The sequence below is a fragment of the Solea solea genome, chromosome 3 (assembly GCF_958295425.1).
Source record: "Solea solea chromosome 3, fSolSol10.1, whole genome shotgun sequence".
Taxonomy (NCBI): Eukaryota; Metazoa; Chordata; class Actinopteri; order Pleuronectiformes; family Soleidae; genus Solea; species Solea solea.
The window spans coordinates 1,148,264-1,169,694 of record NC_081136.1 but is presented as its reverse complement, the minus strand read 5'-3'; the positions used below and the strand labels follow the sequence as shown (position 1 = coordinate 1,169,694).

The window sequence follows — 21,431 nt, the reverse complement described above, 5'->3', positions numbered from 1 at the left end:
AAGTAACAACAATAAATTGAAATGTTTTGTGTTGATGGGGCTGCCAGGAAAGATTTGTAGTTTTTAGTGTTTAAAACATATTTAAAAAAAAAAAAAAAAAACATGTTTACATGGACAGCAGCATTTTTGTTCGCAGTTACTGTTGTGTGTGTTTTCAGTTAATGTCGTCATGTTTTCCTAGTTCAGGGCCACCATAGTATTTTTGATATAAACCAGATTAAGACACCAGTCTTAAAGTGGAAATTAGCCACATGGAAACAGCATTTACTGATTAGATTAACCCGAATAAAGTCGTACTTCTTTGAATATTAATATTAAAAGGTGGAGTTTTCAATATGTCGACGTGTATACTGGACTTATTATCTGACTATGGTCTGTGTAACTAAGTTTATATGGTACATTATTCAACTAGGTGACATTAATATGTTTGTATTGTGCACTTTAGTCGATTTATAGCAAAACACAACTTTATTTTGCAATGATGATATCGTAATGCAGTGTGGTGATATAATCTTAGCTCTGAAAAGTTGTTTTTTCCCCCAGAAAAATGTAATTTCTTGACGTGAGTCTTGATATTTAGAAATAATTTATTTGTAAATTAGTACCCACAAACTCCATAAGTGTTTGAACATTGGAAACACACCTGGCTTATGTAACAGCATGAGAAGATCGGCATGCTAAAATAGATATAGTGCAATAAAAATTTGATTTTCCATTAGTTCAGACAATGAATTCTAGCGACAAAATTGCACTTATCAGAGTAAACATGAAATTTGAAAAGGCCCAGAGTGTAAAACTTGAGGTGAAATTAGGTTAATTTGGCAGAAATGGAAGATTAAATCATTTCACTTGATAATTGAGCTTTTTATGGTCGAGTGTCGACGCTAATTGAAGGCGACACAGGCTCTCCAACAGTGGTGAGGGGAAGGATATTCAGCTGCAACATGCAACTTCACCGGACTTTAAACTTCACTCACTGGAGCTTTAAGTGTGCACTAAAAAAATACAAGAAAATCAGATGTGCAGTGAACTCTTTCCTCTAAACCATTTAAAACTTTCTCTCAGCAATACTCCACAGCCATCACAGAAACCTCCTGCGGGTCGACCGCCAGTGGAAACTTCTGACAGCCGACCCAAAAGTATGGGAAGACTTTCTCGGTGATGGCGTGCTTGAACGTGTAGATGTGCGCGTTGTCGTGCGTGTTGTAGAACGACACCCTGCCCTTGTCGCAGTCCAGCAACACTCGGATCTTCTGCGGGTTGCTCTTCACGGCGAGTCGGGTCAGGGGAGAAGTACCTGCAAAGTACATCTGGTGGTAGAAGTACATGCACAGGAAGCCGTTCATCAGCACTGAAGACACTTTCTCTTTCCTCTTGACGGATTCTTTGGCCACGCCGACGACCCACGCCGTGTTTTCTCCCACGTTGACGTCCCAGGCGTATTTGCCCGAGGTGAAGCCCACGTGGCCCAGGACGGCCGTGTCGGGGTTGAACCTCTCTGGGTTGTCGGGCAGCTGCTGCTTCTGGTCACTGTCGCAGACACTGGTGAGGTCGTCCGACAAGACGAGCCACGGGGCAGCGGTGTTTGGGTCCAGGATGACCGGGGCTGAAGAAAACACGGAAGAACAAGACTCGGTATGCGTCTCTAACCAAATCACCCAACGAAACATCGCAGAGCATCCCAAAGTAGGTCAGCCAACGTTCAGACTACCTGACTGACGCAACAGCCCTTGTTTACTCACTGTATTTGATGATTGTGCGCATCTTCTTCCAAACATTGAACGCCAGAGAGCCCACATGTTCGGCCACACTGATGAGAGACACCGGGTCCATTGCAGAATCTTCTCCTTCACTTTCAGTTCTGCAGGAAACGTGTTGTTATTTCTCATGTTATGAAAGAAAAACAAAAGCAAAAAAGTATTATCTACCTTGTAGGTGTGTCCTGACATCTCTGGAAAAAAAGGGAAATTTCATTAATATGAGACACTTCAAAACACAACAGCAGTATCAGCCTCAGTATTCATCCTTATTTCAAACATTTACAAACGTACACAAAGCAGAGGGATGTTCTCTAATTCCATCTCTTCCTCCAAGGCTTTGATAGATGTGGACACGGACGCCATTTTCCTCTCCATTTCCTCAAGCTTTTGTCTTATCTCTGCACATTTCTGCTCCTCCTCCCCCCTCAGCGCTTCCATCCTGACCTCCTCCTCTGCTTGAAGGAAGTTGTGGAGTCTTTCAAACTCCTCCCGCGTTCGCCTCTCCACGAATCTGGCCTGGAACTAAAAAGCCAAAAAAGGTGCGTGAGCGCGGGTCACTGGAAAAGAAACTAGCACGAGCTGGTAAAATGACCGGGAAAACACGACACCTGGATGTGCGCCATGTTGTCCTCGTAGCTTTTACGCATTTGGTCAAAAGTGTTCCTCTTTTCCTGCAACAGGCTGACGGCTGACGCCATTTTCTCCTACGAAGAGAAATAATGTGGTTAGTACATGACAGTTGGTTCTGGTCGACCGGTCGTCTGGCGGCCCCAACTCCCCGCACAAGACAATCCAGACTTTTTTCAAGTGTCGTTGCACGCTGGTGGAATGATCTACCGAGCGCTACCAGAACAGACGCTTCCATGTCTATCTTCAAGAAGAGACAGAAGATCCAGCTCTTCCAAGAGCATCTTCTGTCCTAGCATTTACTTTACCCGAGGCTGACAGCTTACCTAGATATATGCAGGAAAGCTTATTGAAACTTAGTCTGTGCATGACGTCAATAAACATATTTGGTTGAGGGCGTAGCCTCAGTTGTCCTCTATCTTTCTAGCGAGCCCGCCTACTTCCAGTTCAACAGGACCTTGAACAAACAGCCCCGGGGAAAAGGCAAACCTTTTACCTTCACTTCGGCCACAGCCTCACTGACGGGGCAGCAGTCGTGCCACTTGTGCTTCTTTGACGTGTGACAAACCACACAGATTGGCTCCTTGTCCACCAGGCAGTAAAGCTTGAGCCTCTCCCCGTGGAGGAGACACATCTCGGTGGCTTGGTCCAGCTCACTGAGAGGCTCGCTGAGGTCCTCCTCCTCCTGCTGCTCCTCGCTCTTGTGCAGGGCGTAGGACTCGCACAGGTTCCTCAGGGTGAGACTGGGCACCGGTTCGTCCACACTCTGCTTGCGGCACAGAGGGCAGTCCCGGTTCACCCCCCGGCGACACCAGTACTGCTGCAGGCAAGACTTACAGAAGCTGTGGCTGCACTTGAGGACCACTGGGTCCTTGAAGATCTCACAGCATATGGAGCAGTAGAGGTCCACCGCGAGCCTGCCTGCCATGCTGACACTGTGAGACTCTGCCTGAAAGTGAAAGCATCAGCTACTGAGTTAACAAACACAGGGCAGGAGAAAACTCTTTACTTTCTTATTTCTGTGGCTCGACTTCCGCTCTGTGAAGACACACAGTCGCTGTCTCAAAGCTTCTGGAGGCAAACGGAGGAGTCGACGGCTTCATATGACAAGTGTTAGAGCCAAAAACATACCTGACAACAAATGTCCTGTGACAGCAGCCGAGCTTGACTGTGAGCACTTCCTGTTTCTGGTTTTGATGAGTCATCCCTAAGAGGAGGAGTCTCAGGGACAGAGGAGCCATTTTAACCCTTTGTTGGCACTGTAGTTAAAAAGTAAAAGTAAAGATATGTCAGTATGTATTATGAATGTACAAATGTGTGCACACAAATATATATATATATATATATATATATACACACACATACATATATATATATATGTATAGTATATTATTTTACTAAACTTTTAGTCCATTCTCTGTATGTCTATGAATATTTTGTATATTTCCTTATTGGTAATGTTTGTGTTTAGAGCTGCAGCTAATGATTATTGGCGATTATTGTCTCGATTAATCGATAAAGTCATCGTTTGGTTCATAAAATGTCAGAAAAATCTTGTCAATTGTTGTTTTTCCAACCTGAAAATGATGACGTTGTCAAATTTTTTGAATCAGTTTTAATGATTTATTTGTTAAATGGAGCAAAGAAACCAGAAAATATTCACATTTCAGACGCTGAAAAATCTGAAAACTTTGTTTAATTATATATATAAAAAAAACCCTCACTCAAAATAGTTAACATAGACGATTAATTTAGTAATCGAGTAATTGTTCCAGGACTATTTGTGTTATTATTATTATGGTTATTATTGCTGTTGTCTTAAAAGTTATTGTCAGAGGCATTGTTTAGTGTGGTTTTTAATGTCCCTTGTCTAAATAAAAAGGGATTTTAATGTGATTTTTAACAGTTACACTGACACTGTCGACCTAAAAAACATCAATAAGTATTTACTTCAAACATGAATTAACTGTTGAGTTAATATTTATAACAGCATTCATTTGTGTTAATTAACATACCCTTATTGTAGTGTTAACACATTAATTTATAAACAACAAACAAACAATAAAACATGCAAACGTGTCTTTGTTGTACTTATTTGCTGCCACTAGATGTCAGCATGTACCCACTTATGGAAAAGTCAGCAACTGCTGCAGTAAACATTCAAACAACCCCACTTATGTGTTTGTTTTGTGCATGAAAATGACTCGAGGTAAGCTGACAAATATCAGCAGACAAGCTGTAATCAGTGCCATGACAGAGGTTTTGAAAATGCCACTCTCCGCAGGATAAATAAAGCCGATACGAGTGAACATTTACCTGCACGTCACTGTCTGCGGTGGCTCCCGCCCTCTAAATTGGCTGTCAGCCCTTTGTGTGACCGGGCTAATAGTGATTCATTATTGCCAGTGTTCACAGGGTTTCATCAGGGCTGAAGGGTGAGAAGGGTGAGAAGTGGAGTTGGGGTTTTGGCGTGTGCGTCAATCTCCCGTCGTCTAATGAGGACGGGCAGACTCACACGCAGCAGAGACAACCGCAGTCAAGACCTGTCCAACCTCCTGATTCTGTACAGACAGCATCCGTCGTCCGAGTCCAACAACAGTGACAACAGAGCTGAGCCGCAAACACCCGAGCAGACGAGATGGTGAAGCCATAACCGCTTCATATTTATTCCCAACCCCTCTGCCGTACAAGCCTATTTGCAAATCCGTGACAAAAAGTCAATAGTCTATTACGCTGCTGTGCTGTGTAGTTAAGCTAGACAATAAAAAGTGGACTGAAGCCAGTGAGCTACACAGGGGCCATCGAGGGGAGGAAACGAGGGAGGACGAATGAAACGGGAGGGAGGAACGAAAAGAGAGATTTTAATGTAGAGACGGATGGTGTTGGCAGGAAGTTCCTCCGCTTCATAAATGACTCGAGCTTTATAAACCTGTTCAAAAACAACTATTAAAGGTGCTCCTTTAATAGTTATTTCATCAAAAAGCTCCAGTGTACTTATCTCCAGGAGTGCACAGGAGCAGTGAAGCTGACCCACTGTGGTCACGACTGCTGGATAACTGGCTGTACGTAGCAGGAACCGGGCTAGCAAGCTAACGCTATGACACCGAGCAGAGCAACCAGACGTTTGCTACGTTTTTCTTCTTTGAGTGTCTCAGTTTCGTGCTGTTTTCACGCCGGATGCGACGTGAATTTATCGCGTGAAAAAAAATCACGCTGACGTGGCGACGTGACAGCCAATCGGCGGCATTCTCCGGATGACGTCACGTACTTGCCAGCGTCTACATTCGTGGCACACCACAACAGAGAGTCAACAGCACTTTGGTTGATGGTGAAAATAAACGTCCGTCACTTCTGTTTAAAATACCGCGACTTGCGGCCAGCGCTCCCATCGCGTCAAATGTCCAAAATGATCCCCCTAGCGCGTTGTTTTTGAGAGTCTCAGTTTTAACTGGAAATTTCTTGGCTAAAACAATCCGATTTGATGCAAATACAGTTGCGCGTCAGTGCTATTCGATTACAGATAACTAGCACGCCACTTACTGCTGGGCTACTGAGGCCACACCCACTACATGCTCTGCGCCACTAGTGGCCACTTGTGGTACTGCAATAGGAAATACAAACACTTTTTTACCACAGACCACAAACAGGGAAAGAGACACGCCTATAAAAGTGTTCACACGACACCTGGTGACATGGATTTAGGCTCTTATAGCTCTTTATATTCTATATTTTTAACTCATATAAAAAGCCCAGAAATGTGTTATTCCCGAGTGACGATGGAGCAACGCGAATGTCACCTGAATGAAAAGTTCCCATGGAACGTTTCTGGAAATCCACTGGGAATTCTCTGACTCGCCTCTTTGCAACCCTCAGTTAGGTCGATTGCATTAGTTTGCTTCGCGCTCTTCTCTATTGGGAAACCAAGGCACAGCGCCAGTATTTACATTATCTAAGCACCATCACCGTTAACCGCGTGTGACACGACTCACAACAGCGAGACGGCGTTACGCTCCACTACACACACACACACCAGGGACTATTGAAATGTCGGCGGGCAGCGGCGGCAGACTCTGTGGAGAGGCCACGAGAAGATTTATGTCCAAGTTTAGTCATTATTGTGATTGCAACCAGAGAGAGAGACAAGAGAAAGTGAGCAGAGCCAAATTGTTTCTCTGTTCCACGTCAATAATTGATCTTCTCACTTTAAAAATACTTGTGACACATGGTCAGGTCTTGTGCAGACCCCCACGCCGCCATCGTCGCAGGGCAACGCCGGGCCATTCCATCAGGACGCTTTCATTTCATCTCTTGCTTCACACATGAACCGAGCGCTCTGTATAAATTGGATTAAATGCACAATTTGATTATGCTTGCAAAGCGCTCCGAGCACACACACCAGGTATCTTTCTTTTTTCTTGTGGTCACATATTGATTTTTCCCTTTGATAAAAGGCTGAGAAACTTTTGACAATAATCTCTTGTCCTGCGAAGCTCGTCTGATGTGCTCAAATAATATATTTAAAAAAAGAAAAGAAGATAACAGAGTTTAGGTCTTTCCTGCTATTGGCAGTGTGTGTGTTTGTATTTGGACTTGTGTGGTAGTGAAAAGACACACTTGCGTGTTTACTCACACACACACACCCACACATGTGTGTGCATGCAGCAAAAACCTACACACAAACGTAAATATGTGCGAAATTGGAGGTGAATTTGATCTCATTGGAGAGGCGGCTGGAACGCCTCGGGGCTCAGGAACCTCCTCGAGTCTCTGGAAGGTCGCCAGGCTCTTCAGATTCACAGGAAAACCACAGTTATCTGTGTTTCCCCTCCTTCCTTCCTTCCTTCCTTCCTTCCTTCCTTCCCTCCCTCACGCGCACACGTGCACACCAGCGACCCAACCCTACTGGAGTTTAAAAGGAGTGACATCAATTTAATAAGCCCAGCCTGACAGGGACAGCACAGCTGCTGCTCTCTCCATCTCTTTGCGAAGCCATTTCCCCTCCTGGCTTCCTCTCCCGTTCCCTTTTTAAACTCCAGCTCAGCAAAGACTGAGAGCGATGAACAATTTTTCTTTTAGCCCCGGATGAATCTGCTGTCTGCGATGACCCAAATCTTTATTTATATATTTTTCTTTTCCCCCCCTGCTCCGCTTCTCAAAAAAAATTATGTAGAGAGACAGAGAGTGAGGAAATGGTGCCTGTGTCAGAACTGATGGAATTGATTTAGTTTTTTCACTATGTTCGTGTCATCCACCAGATTGGAGACACTTTTAAACCTGGATGGGAATTCTTTTTCATTGGCATTCACTACAAGGGTCACTTGGTGCAGACGCAAGACCCCCGACTCTTGAGGAGAACCGTGCATTGGCTGCCTCAATGTGGGTCATTTGGCGCCTGTCACTATCAACGTGTCAAAATCAGCCGTGTGATCGGCGTGACATGGTGACGGCTGCGGGCACTGAAACAATGTTATTGAGCTCAAAGCCCAACATAGACGTTCAAGCCCCCAATATAGGCCCAGTCCACACGTAGATGGGTGTTTGTTTGTTTTGTCCTTTTAATAAACGTGCAAAACGTATTTTTATCAACACATTCAATGAATGAGCAAGTCCAACTAAAACGGGTAAACTTGCATAAACTTCCGTGGACCAATGGTGCGCATGGCACAAATTGTCCAGATTTTGGAACTGTGCGCTAAGAGCTCATCGAGCAGAAAAAACATTTAGACAACAGAAGAAGTCGTTGCCAAGGATAGTCACATGAGCCTCGACCTGGCGACCCTCGATCCGGTGGACACCCCGGCTCCTCTGCCCGACCTTTCATCCGTGTGTCCGAGGGAGCTGTATCATCGTTCTCTTCTTCTTTGGTAGGAATGCGTCCCTTTCCCTGCGTCCAGACTTGTACCGCCACCTGAGGGTGACATGGGATACCACCAGACCCTGGAGCGTGAGTATACCAGGGTCTTTACACGGTAACCTTACTGAAACTATTCCAAATTGAAATTCTCAAATAAATCTCAACCCAAACTGGCGCAGGCGCTCTGGACATAGAAGACGATGAAGACACTGGCAAGAAAGACCTGGTGAAATCCAGACCGGTGCATTTTTGGACTGTTGCATCATCTTAAAGAATTGGACATTTAGCCGCAGCTGAAGTTGTTTTGGTCTGTGAAGGATCAGGTCAACTGGAACTAAACTGACCAAACTAAAACTAAAATGTTAACAAGCTCAAAGGGGACATATCGCCACCTAGTGGAGTGGAGTTGGTCACACAGTTTCCCTGCGAGTGCTCGTACACTTGGACAAAGGCAGTAGTCCAGTTAAAGTAGTAGTCAAGCTATTACTGTAGCTCGACTTAACAGTAACTGAATAGAAACACACAGGTTGTGTTTACGGTGAGTTGTGCGATCGTGTCCGACGCCGGTTGACATTTGTTCACTTTCAGGCACCCGTTGACTTTGCATTCTGCTGATCGCACTTCACCGTGAGTTTTATCGTGTTTTCATGAAGATGTGTGGATAGTTTGTTCCCTGGGATAAAAGAACAAACCCAGAGGTTCCCTTCATTTCCTCTACTGAAGGGAGGCCTGGGTCTCTTTAGGACTCAGATGGATGTTCCTTCTATGCCCGAATGACACCCAAAGGGCCTCTATCACGTCATAACACACACACACACACACACACACATATATATATAAAGCTGATCCAGAAGACAGATGCCCTGCCCTCGGTGGCTTCTCATTGGGGCAAGTGCAAGATACCTATTTGTGGAGTCTGAAGAATCCCCCAGTGACCCCTACAAGTCCTCTATGTGTGCACATGTGTGCGTGTTTATCAGCGCGGTGGGCGATACTGAGGTGATAAAAGCCCAGCTCAGAGTGTGTGATGCACGTAATTCGCTTGATAAACGACTTGATAGCCGTGACCCGGACAAAAACAACAGCAGACGCCTCATTAAAGATACATGAGGGATTCTTTTTTCCCTTTAAGACTGTGTCCTGGTAGATAAATCAAACACATCTCCAATGGCTTAAATATTTGCCCTGCTTTTCCTGCTTTTCGTGACCCGAGCGTTCATTCATTTTCCAATTCAACTGGTCGCAGTTCTGTGAGGTCATATTAATGTGTTTTATCTCGGCCGCACGGAGGATTTGAATGATATAAATCCCCCTCCCCCCATCGCCAGAAACAAGATTGCAGCTTTCACCTGAATTAAAGGTGTCGAGCGGTTGACAACAGCGGTAATCCTGTAATCTGGGCAGTCAGCAGCACCATGAAGGTCCTCGGAGTACACACACACACACACACACACACACACACACACCGATACACAAACTCTGCACTGCCATTAAATCCACCGCTGACACCAGCAACATCCAAGTGAGTCCATCTGCAGCGACAGTCACAGAGGAGACTAAAAAGTGTCTAAAATGTCAAGCGTTTTTCCGAGTTCTTCCTTCAACTTGGATTTCTAACCAGAAAATTTAAAAACATCCAACTCTGATTTTCCCGTAAAGGGTCGTCACAGCATTGTCGTCGTGAGGTGTACCTAATAAAGTGGCCTGTACGTGTAAAGTGGAAATGTAGTCGTCGGGTGATTGCTGACACACATACAACACTGTCATAAGGGTGTATGCATACACAGGTATGTGTATAAGTATATTTATAATTTATTTATGGTTCTATGTTTATGAGAAATAAATATCTGTCATTATTTCAGCAAAATACAGCAGAGGGGATGAAATCAAAGACACTATGATATGGCTGAAAGCTTGACATCAAATTGAAGGCACATTTTGGACTTAATAAGCTATGTTTTGTCACATACATTATATATATATATATATATATATATATATAATACTGCACATCTGTCCATGTCCTTTCCACGTCAACAACAACAACAACAGAAAAGAAACAAATTCCTCCCGTGAACAAGAGAAACACAGACATGTCGCCTGGATACCGGCGGGATGAACGTACACGGATCGCATCTTTCTGCTTGAACATGCACACTGAATTGGATTACAGCGCTCGCTGTTTGCACCTTATTAGTCTGACATTTCTACTCGAGGAGCAGGATTGTGTTCCCGGACGACGTTAGGAGAATTGTCTGCGTTTATATGTCAAACTTAAAAAAAGGGGGGCTAATGATTTCTTTATGTCTCGACGTGTTTTAAATGTGCTCATGAAAGGAGAAGCGAAGCCAAGCTGCAGATAGCACCGTGAGAGCAGTGACACCAGATAAGAGAGGCTTCTTCTTCTTCTTCTTCTTTTTACATCTCTGCCGTTGCTTTTTCAAGAAGAGAAGACGCGGGGAACTCTTACGAGCGAAGCCTCGACCGAAAGCAGTTGCATGACGAGATCAAGCTCAACAAATCACAGATTTAGTGTAATTTTCAAATATGAATCTTCCCTATCGGCCTTCGTCTGACGCGTGTCCTCATCTAGTCGAGCGTTTCGACTCATCTGAAGCCTGAATTTATTGGAACACCATCTTTCTAAAGCCACTTTTTACGCTAAAATTAGCGGGTATAGCTAATTCTCAGGCGTCAGGTGACTCAGTGTGTTGACACCATGTTGGCGGGAAAAGCTTTCTGGATTGGTTTAATCCAATTTTGGTCAATCACTGTCCATTTTAAAACCCAGATTTGTGACTGTAGGCTTAGCGTGCTAAAGGGTCCAGGTTCACAGGAAGGGTCTCACAGGGGCCACTGGGTTTAGGGGTTACATAAATCTGACTGTCATCAACATAAGGAGATACCGTGTTTCCTAAGGAACGGAACCCTAGGTAAATAAATAAAATGAAAAGAAATGCAGGGACCCTGTGGGACTCCGCATGACAGGGCAGCAGATGAGGATACTGAACCAGCAAGCCTTACACACACAGTTCTATCTGCCAGATGTGACCCAGTGCAGTACATTCCAGTGCAGAATCACAAACGTCTCCCACAGTGAACCACCACCACCACAGACACAGCAGTCACAGTTTAAACGACAGTTTGATGACATTAATGAGCACATTGTTGCGTTGTTGCTGGAAAAACAGCCGACAAAGAAGAAATGAACATGTTGATTCACTGACTGAGAGTGAATGCTTATTTAACCTGTTTTTGACCAGTGGGAGTGAGTTATAATCCGCTTATATGAATGAGAGACAATAACTCAGGCTTAAGGCTCTGCCGCTCTAATATGAACGCTCTAATGCAGTCGTCTGTATCGACTCGTGCTGCTGCTGTAGGACTGCACTTGGCTCTCGATGAGAAGGTGCTTAAACCAAAGCAGGAGCTGTAATCAGCCATCGATCCGCGGACAGCGGCGGCGTTCCTGGTCCTGTGCTCGTCCAAGGCGAGCACAGTTTTTCTCTCTTTCGATTTGGATAAAACAATGATGTATGGAGGGAGAACGGGCGCCGAAACGAGCCGGGATAATCGTTTTTTTGTCGGTGTTCCCTCCATGAAGGTCATGTTTTGCACTTGTGGTCATAACCACAGTGTAGTGAGCAGTGGAATCGATCAGAGACGTTTCTAATGTTCAGAAAGTAGACCATAATCACATGCCGCTGTCTTCATCTTTCTCAACATTAAATGAATTTCTTCCTTTGTGCGGCGCAAGATCAAAACACAGCTGATGCCCAGGCCACGCCCAGTCGGGCGACCCCCCTAAAGACGCCATTGTTTCAAGAAATATCTCCATCAACTCAAACCAGCTGTAGTACATATGCCAGGACTGTGAGCGGCGCTGTAACATTCGTAACACCAAAGACACATCACCGAAAAACAGAAGCAGAGAATGAATCGAGGAAAGAAAGGGAAATAATGTTTTTCAACGTTTCGTGTGAATATTTATCAACTTTACAGACCCCACCCACTTTTTTTTAAACTGCCGACTTTCTGTCATAAACCTAAATATGTTACGAGAAGGAAAAGCACATTTGTGCCGCACGGCTGTGATCCATGGAACTGTATTTACTGCAGGCTTTTGAAATCTCTAAAAACAGGACGTGTCCTCGTGACATCGAGCGTCTTTTTCACAACGACTTTAGTTACTTTTCATTGACAGTAGTTAAAGGTAAAACTGTCAAACACAAGACAATGAATGACAGTGCAACACGGAAACATGAGAAACACTGGATGTTTGTACTTACATTTAAAAAGTTACATGCTGCAGTTTTAACCAAGTGAGTTGGAGCCGCATTGCAAACAGAACAGAAGCTAAAGTTAAAAGCTTCTTGTAACAAAGAACACAAAAGAACCGAGGACAAACACAGATAGAAGGACCACAAGACTGGAGAGGACAAGCAGGTATTTATCACAGGTGGTGAACGAGTGGCAATCAGTGATGAGATGAGAGTCAGGTGTGTCGGTGACTGGACACGCCCCCTGCATGGGCACGCCCATCCTGGACACAAAAGAAGAGACATAGGTAACCAGGACACTTACTGTGTGAAAGCAGTGGAACAAGAAAGGGGAAAGAAAATGTAATAGAATAAATAGACAAAATAAAGCAAAACTATGTTGAAATGAAGAGTTGTTATTCTGCTGAGTCGTACAGAAGGTCAAGTCAAAGCACAAAAAAACGACAAAAACATGCCACTTGACCTTCTTTGTTAAATGTAAGCTTCCTGTGTCACAGTCACGCCGTTCCATTAGAATCACGATCGATCGAAGACTTATAAAAGGAATAAATTGATTTATTGTTTAACAAATCAAATAATGCCAGGAGGAGCAAAACCCTCCAGTGTAATCACAAGACTGTTCTTTCAATAATGAGCTTCGTGCAGCGAATGAGAAACAGATTACAGATAATCTGAGATGAGCTATGGTTTTTTTTTAATTTACCATAACCTCCTGGATTAACAGTGAATCCAGGACGTAAAGTCAGAATTCTGAGAAAAAAATTCAGAATTATCTCTCATAATTCTTTAATCTCATAATTCAGATTTTTTTTCCCCTCAGAATTAAAACTCAGAATTCATGCAGTTTTGTTTTTTTTATCATTTATGATTATATTTATGTGAAAATCTGTTTTCATATTATATAAAATTACATTAATAATCCTTTCGGGTTCATATGAAGTGTTTTATTTTTTCTCTGCCTGCAATTTTGAAAGATTTCGTTTGAGACAGCACTTTCATTCATTCATTCATTCTTTCATTCATTCATAATAAAATGTTTTTAACACAATGATCCCCATTGCAGCAGTGTCAGGGTGAAGATTTTAGAACAGAAAACTACAAACGTATTATTATTGTTATCATTATTATTATTAGGACCCCAAGAAGTCGCACAGAAACAGCAAAGTTTTTGCTTCTTTTCTTCAGAATTAACAGAAGTAAAAATGTGCAGCCATGGTCCGACCTCTCTCCTCCTCAACCCTCTGGCCAGATTGCCCGGGGTCATTTATTCTCCTATCGATTTGAGTGCGAAAGGCTCGTCCACACACTGACAACCGGTGATCAGGTGGAGTGAGACAGACGTGTTTTATTATGAGGATATTGACTTCTATCTAAACTCACTTAAGTAGCTCAGGTAGGTCAATCTTTCTAAAGCCGTCGGAGAGCGAGGATCGGTCGCTGCTGGCACATTATTATTATTATTATTATTATTTTTGACTTCAGTGTCGTTTAATTGAAATGATTTTCTTCAGTTTGTTGTGTACGTGCAATAACAAGAAGGTTCTATTTTATTACGTTCTTAATCAAAATGGATATTTTAATGAAAGAACATTTAAAAAAAGCCGGAGTTATTATTTTGAAATGAGTCATCTTGTGTGACAGGTGAACGATGAGGACAGGTGAGTGATGAGGACAGGTGAACAATAAGGACAGGTGAGTTATGAGGACAGGTGAGTGATGAGGACAGGTGAATGATGAGGACAGGTGACTGATGAGGACAGGTGAACGATGAGGACAGGTGAGTGATGAGGACAGGTGAACTATAAGGACGGGTGAACAATGAGGACAGGTGAATGATGAGGACAGGTGAACAATGAGGACAGGTGAATGGTGAGGACAGGTGAACGATGAGGACAGGAGAATGATGAGGACAGGTGAATGACCATCATGACAGGTGACTCATCTTGACAAGTTGACTGATGAGGACAGGTGAACGATGAGGACAGGTGAATTAATACATTGGTTAATATCGGGGTGTGAAGAGGATTTGAAGTAACACAGTTAAAACCCGTCCATCTTTAATGTTTTTTTTCAGACTTGTACCGCCACCCCGTGGTGAAGTGGGATACTACAGGAGCTTGATGTGGTGTGCACCAGGGTTCATGGCCCTCAGCGAGAAGACACAACAAATCAAAGAGGAAGACAAGACGCTCCCTCTGGGCTTCAGGGTCCATCAGCGATCGCGCCGATCCAGGGAACTTCTTATCCTCCCTGTTTCCCCCCCCCCCCACTGCTCAGCTTGGCACTAATCCGATTGTCAGAGGTGGTGCTCAGAGCTCAAGTGTGTGTGTGTGTGTGTATTTGTTTGGACGATTTCAGGTTCACCTCTCATTTATTCTCCTTTTCACAGCAATTCCCTCACTAATTGGCCTCAAAGCTGCTGCAGCGCCAGACCTGAGCGATGCATTCCGGTGCCCTCTTTCTTCACTCTTCCTTTTTTTATTTACTTCTTTTGGAGCTTCAGGTTGTTTTGACGCCTGGAAGCTTGAATTGTTGTGTTTTCATGTGTGTGTGTGTGTGTGTGTGTGTGTGTGTGTGTGTTTAGAACAGGAAAGAGAGGAAGGAAATATTGAGGGTTTGCGTTTATTTCACCAAAAAAGTTACCCACAGGGGAACCTGAGAATCCATAATCCCAATAACAAGTGAGAACAAAACAGCACAACAACATGTGATGTTTCAAAAGTTGTCGACTTTTTTGTTGTATTTGGGAAAATCCATTTTGCCGGAGCGTCTCATTCAAACCTCATCGCTCGGATTCGGATGAAAGTTTGTTTTTCCCGTCAGTTGTGGATTTTTTTTTCTTCTTCTTCTTCAAACTCCTTCACTGCGGCGAAGAATACTTTGCCCTTTAAAAACTTAGTTTTCGCCCGAGTCTTTCACTGTCTTTCACCACTTAATTTCCATTTGAACTACGACTTGCTTGAAGCCTCTCTACGTTTTCATTTGCTGTCATCATCCCTCCCTTCCATGTCTGCTTCTCGCTGCGCAGCTTTCAACTTCAAATGACTACAAGGATCACGTACACTTTTCTATTTTCATCCTCTCTAAAGAAAAAAGACATTTCATAATCTCTGCCTCTGCTCCGCAGCATAAGATTGAAAATCCATTAATGACAACATTCACAGGCCGCACTGGGAACACAGAACCAAGCCATTAGAGATTAATGAGGTTTTTTTGGGGAGGAATCGTACAGAGGCAGATAAACGCCGAGCGATGGGGCGACTGTTGCCCGGGAGACGAATTGGCAGGAGCTGTTTTTTCTTCTTCTGATTAACTGTGAGTCATAAATGAAAGTTTCGTGGTTTAAAACACAACAAAAGGAAGCCTCGCGTTTTCTTTCGGTCAAGAAACGATGTTCAATTTGTCGACCTTCATCATTGGACCCCTCCCCCAAAATACCACACGGTGGTGCAGTGTCTATGATTCTGGCCTCACAGCGAGAAGGTCAGGTTTCAGGATATATGGCAAAGTTTGAATTTAATAAACACTCAGACTTTATATTCAGCTGTGTAGAATATTTTCTCTCCAAAAAATTTTTTTCCGTGTTTTTAAATCACCAAACATTGGTGAAAATGGACAGAAATGGGCTCAGATGTCATAAAATAAGGGAAATACGTAAAAGTGGCGCACAATGGCTCTGTAGCGCCCCCCCAAAGGTGAAACCCGGTAAGCCGAAAACTAAGTTGCGCCAAATTTCATAAAACTTGGTGGAAACGTGTCACGGCTGAAGACAAACAAAAAGTGTATCGCGACCAGGGTCTCCACTTAAAATGAAGTCGGCCATTTTGAATTGAGCGTCCATATTGGCGAATTTTGTCAATATACAAACATGTCTGAGCATAAAAAAAACAACCCACATCAATTTGTACTGAACACATCCAAGATGAAAAGTCATCGAAAGGTCTCGCAGATTCAAAAGGAGTGTAGCCACGGCAACCATCGGAAGTGCCGAAGAAAGAAACCTTGACTTTGAGAAAAAAACACACTTTCTTCAGATTTCCGTTTAAAAGGTTGAAGGTTGATGAAAAGGTTGAAGTTTTCAGAAATCTGATGCCACAGAGTCAGACTTCACAGATCCCCTGACTTTGCCACATTGTCGTACAGAACAAGTATCAGGCTAATAAATCATCATTCGTTCATTCATTTTCGCTGCGATTGTCTTGCTAATCAAAGCTGTGCTGATGCTAAAAGTGTATGATGACTAATTACAATTGAATGGATTTTAAATGGAGATTAAATACTGCATTAAAGCCTGAATAACAAGTGCAGCTGCAAGGTAAACTGTCCATTCATCCACAGCCGAAATGTGCAAAAACAAAAGAAAAGTCTTCTCACCTGAAGTGGCCATTTCAACAACAATAACACAGAAAAAAGAAAAGAAGAAAACGCCCCAATCATATTCCATGGGGAACACCGAGAATCTCTTTACTTTTATGAGCTGAGGCACAGGCGCATAAATATTAATATTCAACCGAGAGGCTATGCTTTATTAATGAAACTAAGCTCCTTGTGAAATGAAAGGGGGCAATAATGGGACGCTCTTCATTACCTCACACCGAAGAGATGAGAGCCATAAACTTCATCTTGAGATAAAGACGGTGCTTTTTGTAAGGATTTGATGCGTGATGGGAATCCACTATGCAGTGTGTGTGTGTGTGTGTGTGTGTGTGTGTATCGATCGGCACCATTGAAAAAACTGTCAGACTCTGGAGAGACTTTTAAAGTCTTAAAGCTGAACTAAACAGCGTTTCTGCATTGATAATGGATCACATGATTCACGTGTCATGTGAAAAAAAACACCCACAGAGAATTACGGTTACTTTCGCCGCTCGCTTTGCAGCGGGAAACAAAAAAAAAACGACAAAAAAAGAACAAAAAACATAAAAACTGCACGTTGTGTGACGAGGACAGGTGAACGATGAGGACAGGTGAGTGATGAGGACAGGTGAATGATGAGGACAGATGAACGATGAGTACAAGTGAACGATGAACACAGGTGAGTGACGAGGACAGGTGAATGATGAGGACAGATGAACGATGAGGACAGGTGAGTGATGAGGACAGGTGAATGACGAGGACAGATGAACGATGAAGACAGATGAACGATGAGGACAGGTGAGTGATGAAGACAGGTGAATGATGAGGACAGGTGAGTGATGAGGACAGGTGAATGATGAGGACAGATGAACGATGAGGACAGTCGAATGACGAGGACAGATGAACGATGAAGACAGATGAACGATGAGGACAGGTGAGTGATGAGGACAGGTGAGTGATGAGGACAGGTGAATTACGAGGACAGATGAACGATGAGGACAGGTGAATGACGAGGACAGGTGAGTGATGAGGACAGATGAATAATGAGGACAGGTGAACGATGAGGACAGATGAATAATGAGGACAGGTGAACGATGAGGACAGGTGAGTGATGAGGACAGGGGACGATGAGGACTGGTGAGTGAGGAGGACAGGTGAACGATGAGGACAGGAGAATGATGAGGACAGGTTAATGACAAGGACAGGTGAGTAATGAGGACAGGTGAATGACGAGGACAGGTGAGTGATGAGGACAGGTGAATGATGAGGACAGGTGAATAATGAGGACAGGTTAATGACAAGGACAGGTGAGTAATGAGGACAGGTGAATTAATTTATTGGTTACAATGGGGTTCTGAAGAGGATTTGAAGTAACACGGTAAAAACCCGTCCACCTTTAATGTTTTTTGTTTATTTCTGGTTTTAAATTCTTGCCCGAGGCACAAATCTGTTTTTTACGGTTTAGTGCTAACGTGAGAGCAGTTAAAAGAGTGAGATAAGGGAGTGTTAACACACATCACTACATTGTTCTCTCTGTTTTTCCTGATCCCGGCTGAACGGATGGTGGGTGTAGTGTTGTGTGGTTTGTGGATTGCAAAGGTCTCTGAGACAAACTCGTGATTAAGGTTTATATAAATAAACTCGGCTTGACTTGTTTCAGTCGGTCGTATATTAGACAGCTGCGTGGCTACAGTATTTAGCTATAGTGGCGGTCGTGGCCCCACAGATGTTCAGTGTGTTGTTCTGTGTCTGCAGGGAACATCCTGTGAATCTCACTGTCAAGACTCATCGTTCCTGTGTTTCATCTTCACATGATGACAGGAAAGAAAGTGCACTCTGTTATTACAGCGCTTTCCTGGAGAGTTCTGTGTGTGAGTTGAATTATTATAATATATTATTGTTATTATTGTTATTATTATTATTATAAAAACAAAAACAAACAGTTGTTGACTTATATGGAAGAGTATTACAGCCACATGTAAAAAAATTAAAAATAAAACAGCATTAATTTTGAGATTAAAGTCAGAAGTCTGAGATTAAAGTCAGAAATCTGAGATTAGATTAAATCAGAATTCTGAGATTAGATTAGTCAGAAGTCTGAGATTAAAGGTTAAAGTCAGAAGTCGGATTTTTGTGAAACAAAATGTGATTTTTTTTCTCTCATAAATTCAGTGTCTATTTTCTATGAAAACAGAATGTAAGGGGAAAAATGACTCTGCTCCCATTAGCTGTCTCTTGTCCGGTGTGGGTTTGTGTAACACAATGATGGGATGGAAGACAGACTGACAGACTGATTTCACTGGGTTTCATCACGTCGTGGCCCAGTCGCTGCCACTGGACACTGACGGTGACAGGAGCCGGATTTTACTGAGGGAGAAAAACAGAAATGTGGGAGCTGTTGGGCTTAAATCAAAGATCACATTTCACTCAAACTCCTTTATATCGCTGGGCTTGTGCAGCTCCCGTTGTGCTTCTGGCACGAGAGAAAAATCAAGTCTCAGTGCCGAGCCAGAAAGAATCCTTTTTCATTCTTTCTTTCTTTCTTTGACATATCACATTTAATCAAACGAGGGAAATGATATCATTGGAGAAGCCGCTCGTGGATGGCACTAAAGCATATTGCTCACTTAGGGGAGGGATGGATGGTGCGGCTGCAAATGGATGAAATGTATTATTAATGAGTGGAATATGAGACGGCAGCAGTGGAATGGGATATCGCTAACAGCGCGCACACGGGGGTGAGTCACACTAATTACTGGCCATCGCTGGGGCCTGATGCCGAAATCCTCCAACAGTGGCAACCTGATGCTGAACATGGCTGCAGCGACGGCTCCGTCACAGCTTTATCACAACATTTCAACAGGAAAAACAAGAAAGCTGGAGTTTGTCAAAGGTCCTGATTTTTTGTGATCTTCAACTCTCTTGATCTTGTCCCAAAAAAACAAAAAACAAATCAATGCTTTTATTTCTAATCTTTACTTTAACCAAGTCTTTAGGTGAGGCCGCATTTGGAGGCTTTGAATCGATACTTTTGCTGCTGTCGTATTTCTCACCAATTTTTTTTTTCCTCTGTTCAACTTTTTGAACCTTTTTGACGACTTTGAAAACAAGCTTTCATTCACCGGCTAAAAAAAGGTGTCGAGTTGGACTTGAAATGAATCACAAACCACGTAAAATGCCGTCCATCTTCTACTGCTTTATCCTCCACAGGAGGGTCGCCAATCTCAGCCGACATAGGGCGATAGGTGGGGGTCACACCCTGGACAGATCGCCAGTCCATCACAGGGACAAACAACAACAACAACAACAACAACAACTCTCACATTCAATTTAGAGAGTCTAGTTTACTTCATCCCCATGTTTTTGGACGGTGGGAGGAAGACGCAGAACCCGGACAAAACCCACGCAGAGAGACCCACTGTGTGGCCCCGCTACAAATCAGCGGTCAGACTGCAGATTGCCACAAATGCAATCTTCTACAACTTCCACCTCCTCCTCCTGTGTGAGTTGAGTTTACATGCAAACCGACTGATTTCTATGTCAAAGTAGTTCGACACATGCACAAACAAAACTCAAATAAACCCTTTAGATGTCACACACTGGACCTTCACAGTCCTCCAACGTTAACTTTGGGAGGACAGAGTTTCCAGGTGGGAGGAGGGGATTACGTTACTCACATAGCGTTTAATGGTTAGCGTCTTCATTGTTGTCTCTTTGGACAAAACTCGAGGGCCACCCCTGGGACACGGCCCTGCACGCTCAGCCTGTATTTAATTCGATTAGGCGAGTCTTCCTCTAAATGGCTAAAACCATGTGTAAGTACCTCATACACTCACACTTCCGAACTATCTTTTTAATCTCAATTCGCTCGGTGTGAAGGTTTTTGGTGTCACTGCTTTTATTTTTCCCACTTGTTTTGAATTCATTTTTTTTACGACTCTCCAACACAACGGTTCTTGATTATGATTCCATCACTGTGACACTGTCAGTGATTGAATAGCACTTAACAACAGAGGCCGACACTCTCAAATACGCCGTCTACTCATTACAAACTGAAGAGCTGTACTCGTCTTCTGGAGCCGTGAGGTTATTTCTTTTCACAAATCCGCGCTCGGCATTCAATCAATAACAGAACAGACAGTGTTATCAGGGGGGAGGAGAAGGCCATTTCTCTGTGTGTGTGTGTGTGTGTGTGTGGACTGCAGAGAGTTAGCAGCAGCAGCCGGACATCAGTGGACAGAAGTAATGGTGCATGTTATTGATTATATGTGCTATAATCTGTCAATCCAGGCTTTGTCCAGCTGCGACACATGGGGCCACGTCCTGCGATCTGCTCTCACGAACACGACTGGTGACGATGGAATATCTCGCTACTGATGAGCGTGAAATGGATGTAATCTAACACACGAAAAACAAGACACACAGTTTCATCTCAGAATTATGTCAGAATCTCAAAATTCTGAGATTAAAGTCGGAATTCTGAGATTAAGTCAGAATTCCAAAATTCTGAGATTAAAGTCGGTATTCTGAGAAAAAAGTGTGAATTCAAAAATT

The 21,431-nt window shown here is 43.4% G+C and overlaps 1 protein-coding gene across 1 annotated transcript; it reads right to left on the bottom strand.

Moving 5' to 3' along the window:
- Positions 1-569: 569 nt before the first annotated feature.
- LOC131455773 (nuclear factor 7, brain-like) lies at positions 570-3,572 on the bottom strand. The gene is made up of 7 exons (XM_058623552.1): positions 3,519-3,572; positions 2,884-3,336; positions 2,369-2,464; positions 2,052-2,282; positions 1,929-1,951; positions 1,743-1,861; positions 570-1,606 (listed from the first exon to the last, which is right to left on the bottom strand). Exons 2-7 carry the CDS (start codon positions 3,313-3,315, stop codon positions 1,062-1,064), a joined length of 1,446 nt encoding a protein of 481 aa, XP_058479535.1. The 5' UTR covers positions 3,316-3,336; positions 3,519-3,572; the 3' UTR covers positions 570-1,061.
- Positions 3,573-21,431: the final 17,859 nt, after the last annotated feature.